Here is a 2,661-nt window from a genome sequence, read left to right as displayed (position 1 = left end):
GAGGACTGATGTGGTCTGATTGCTTAATATCTATAGTACAATTCTGCTGATGTTGACAAACCAATTGACTTTTTGCAGAAGAATTACAGCCGCCTCCAGTGTAATACTGGATCCATTCTGTTCCTTTAATTTCTACAAGGATAAGTAGTGCATTCATTTACATTACACAGTTATGAAACTGATGTTTGATACATACATGTTACAGGAAGACAACAGTGGATGATTTTTTGCCACAAGGATATGCCTACATTGTGATAACATTTATTCAGTGCATTCATACCACCACTCACTTTATTTTGATGATCTACCAACTTTTCTACATGTTTTCATCCTTTAATAGTTTCTGTGAAACTTCTTGAGTGATTACAACTACACTGGTATTTCATTGACAGTTCTTTTGGTGATTCATTCAGAAACATATGCTGTTAATGTGCAACAATAAACATTGTTACTGTCTACCACTACTACATTAGTGGCTATACTTCTTACAGAATGCAGATTAGTCAGTTAGCTTTTATTTTATTGTTCACAGGAGACCTTCATGGAAATTTCCCTGATCTTATCAATTTTGAGAAAACATTATGGGGTCTTGGTCCAACACTTACACCAAGTTGTTTCTTATTTCTTGGAGACTATGTTGACAGAGGGGCTTACAGTGTTGAGGTTATAGCTTATCTTTTTGCTTATAAAGTTCAGAATCCAAAGCGGATATGGCTTCTCAGAGGAAATCATGAGATCAGAGAAGTACAATTGAGGTACACATTCCTCAAGTAAGTTAAACTCTTTCTGAAAGTACTGCTTGCGAAGTCTGTGCCCAAGGTCCACTGCATTTAAAATGATTGTTGTATTTCAGAGAAGCAACAACAAAATTTGGAGAAACTTTAGGAAAACAAGTGTGGCAATCAGTAAACTTGGCATTTGATGCTTTACCATTAGCTGCTGTTATTGATGACAGGGTAAGTTGCTATATTTGTACACTCAATGGCATTTAAAAAGACACATTATCTGTTGTAATAGCTATACTAAATTGTTCTCCAACCATAAGCAAAACTTTTCTTGTCATACAAATAATGACTATCACTTCAACAGATACATTTAGAAGTATGTCATTGTGGAATGACTGTTGTAGGTCAGATTTTGTAAAAGAGATTGTTTACTGTTAGCAATACTGAACTATAACAAATTTAAGTGAAATATCTTATTTGTGTAATTTCTTTCTGTATAATTTTACAGGAAGACATGCCTGTGCAGATGATAAATATACGTTTGTATCTGTCTTCTGTTCAGAAACTGAATCTAACTCTTAACATCTCTTTCCTATCTATCTCAGACTCCAAGGTCTTTCTTACTTCATTCAACAAATATCATCCACAGAACTTTACAGGCAAGGCAGTTTTTTAGTTTTATTCAATATTGTTGATATTATTGGTCATCCATGCAGATTGGGGTGATAAAGGAATATTGTAAGTTAATCATTAACAGCCTTTGTTGAGGGAAAAAAGTTACAAATTACATATTTTTGCAAAACCCAACAAATCCAATTTTTCATGCATGCTTTTTTATTTATGTTAATGACAGTGTCATCAAAAGGATAAATTGCTACTCACCGTATATAAGAGATATTAAGTCACAAACAGTCACAACAAAACAAGACAACAAGACTGTTAAACATATGAGCTGTCAGTCAAAAGGCCTTCTTCTAACCTAGAAAACACACACACACACATGTTCACACAAGCACAATTTGAACACTCATGACCACTGTCTCTGGCCACTGGGGCTGGACTGCAAGCAACTGCACATGATGGGAAAAGCAATCTGGGTGGTGGGGGTAGGGAGGAAGCTGGGGTGGGGAGAAGGAAGGATAGCAGAATATGGATGGGGGAGGGTGGAGTGCTGCTTTTGTAAACATGCAGGGACACATTGAGAACATGATAGGCTGCTACATGCAGTTGTAAGGTTTGAGAGGTGGGAAGGAGATCAGTGGAAAATGAGAGAAATAGAGGGGGGGGGGGGGCGGGGGAGAGAACAGTAGGTGCATTGGTGCTGGAATGCTGGCGAGGGAGAGGGGTCAAGAAATGGGACAGGTGGGAGAAGGACAAGGACGGGAAAAGGTTGAGACCAGAAGGGTTCAGGAACATAGGCTATATTGCAAGGAGAATTCCCACATGCACAGTTCAGAAAAGCTGGTGGTAGTGGGGAGGATCCTGATGGCAGAGAATGTGAAGCAGTTATTGAAGTGAAGCACATTGTCTTGGGTAGCACGTTCAGCAGCTGGGGGTCCAGCTGTCTGTTGGCCACAGTATGTTGGTGGTCATTCATGCAGACGGGCAGCTTGTTGGCTGTATGCCCATATAGAACATAGCATATGCTTGCAGCTTAGTTTGTAGAACATGTGATTACTTTCACAGGTAACCCTGCCTTTGATGTGATAGCTGATGCTTGTGACTAAGCTGGAGTAGATGCTGATGGGAGATTGTATGGGACAGGTCTTACACCTAAGTCTATTACAGGGTCTTACATCTAAGTCTATTACAGGGATATCGGCCCTAAGACAATAGGTTGGGTGCAAGGGTGTAGTATGGATGGACAAGGGTGTTGTGTAGGTTCGGTGTGTGGTGGAATACCACTGTGGGAGGTATTGGAAAGATAGTGGGTAGG

At 39.5% G+C, this 2,661-nt stretch overlaps 1 protein-coding gene across 1 annotated transcript; it reads left to right on the top strand.

Annotated features, from left to right (window-relative positions):
- Positions 1-491: 491 nt before the first annotated feature.
- On the top strand, positions 492-1,401 carry LOC126250831 (uncharacterized). Its single transcript, XM_049951594.1, has 3 exons — positions 492-770; positions 854-956; positions 1,234-1,401. Exons 1-3 carry the CDS (start codon positions 493-495, stop codon positions 1,399-1,401), a joined length of 549 nt encoding a protein of 182 aa, XP_049807551.1. The 5' UTR covers position 492.
- The last annotated feature ends 1,260 nt before the right edge of the window (positions 1,402-2,661 follow it).

The sequence above is a fragment of the Schistocerca nitens genome, chromosome 1, assembly GCF_023898315.1.
Source record: "Schistocerca nitens isolate TAMUIC-IGC-003100 chromosome 1, iqSchNite1.1, whole genome shotgun sequence".
Lineage (NCBI taxonomy): Eukaryota > Metazoa > Arthropoda > Insecta > Orthoptera > Acrididae > Schistocerca > Schistocerca nitens.
This window is presented reverse-complemented; position numbering and strand designations above follow the sequence as displayed.

Excerpts from the sequence above, each read along its gene's own strand:
- LOC126250831 (XM_049951594.1), top strand. The coding sequence starts at position 493 with ATGCAGATTAGTCAGTTAGCTTTTATTTTATTGTTCACAGGAGACCTT. Across the intron at positions 771-853 it reads TTGAGGTACACATTCCTCAA|AGAAGCAACAACAAAATTTG; the intron begins GTAAGTTAAACT and ends GTTGTATTTCAG. Across the intron at positions 957-1,233 it reads CTGCTGTTATTGATGACAGG|GAAGACATGCCTGTGCAGAT; the intron begins GTAAGTTGCTAT and ends ATAATTTTACAG.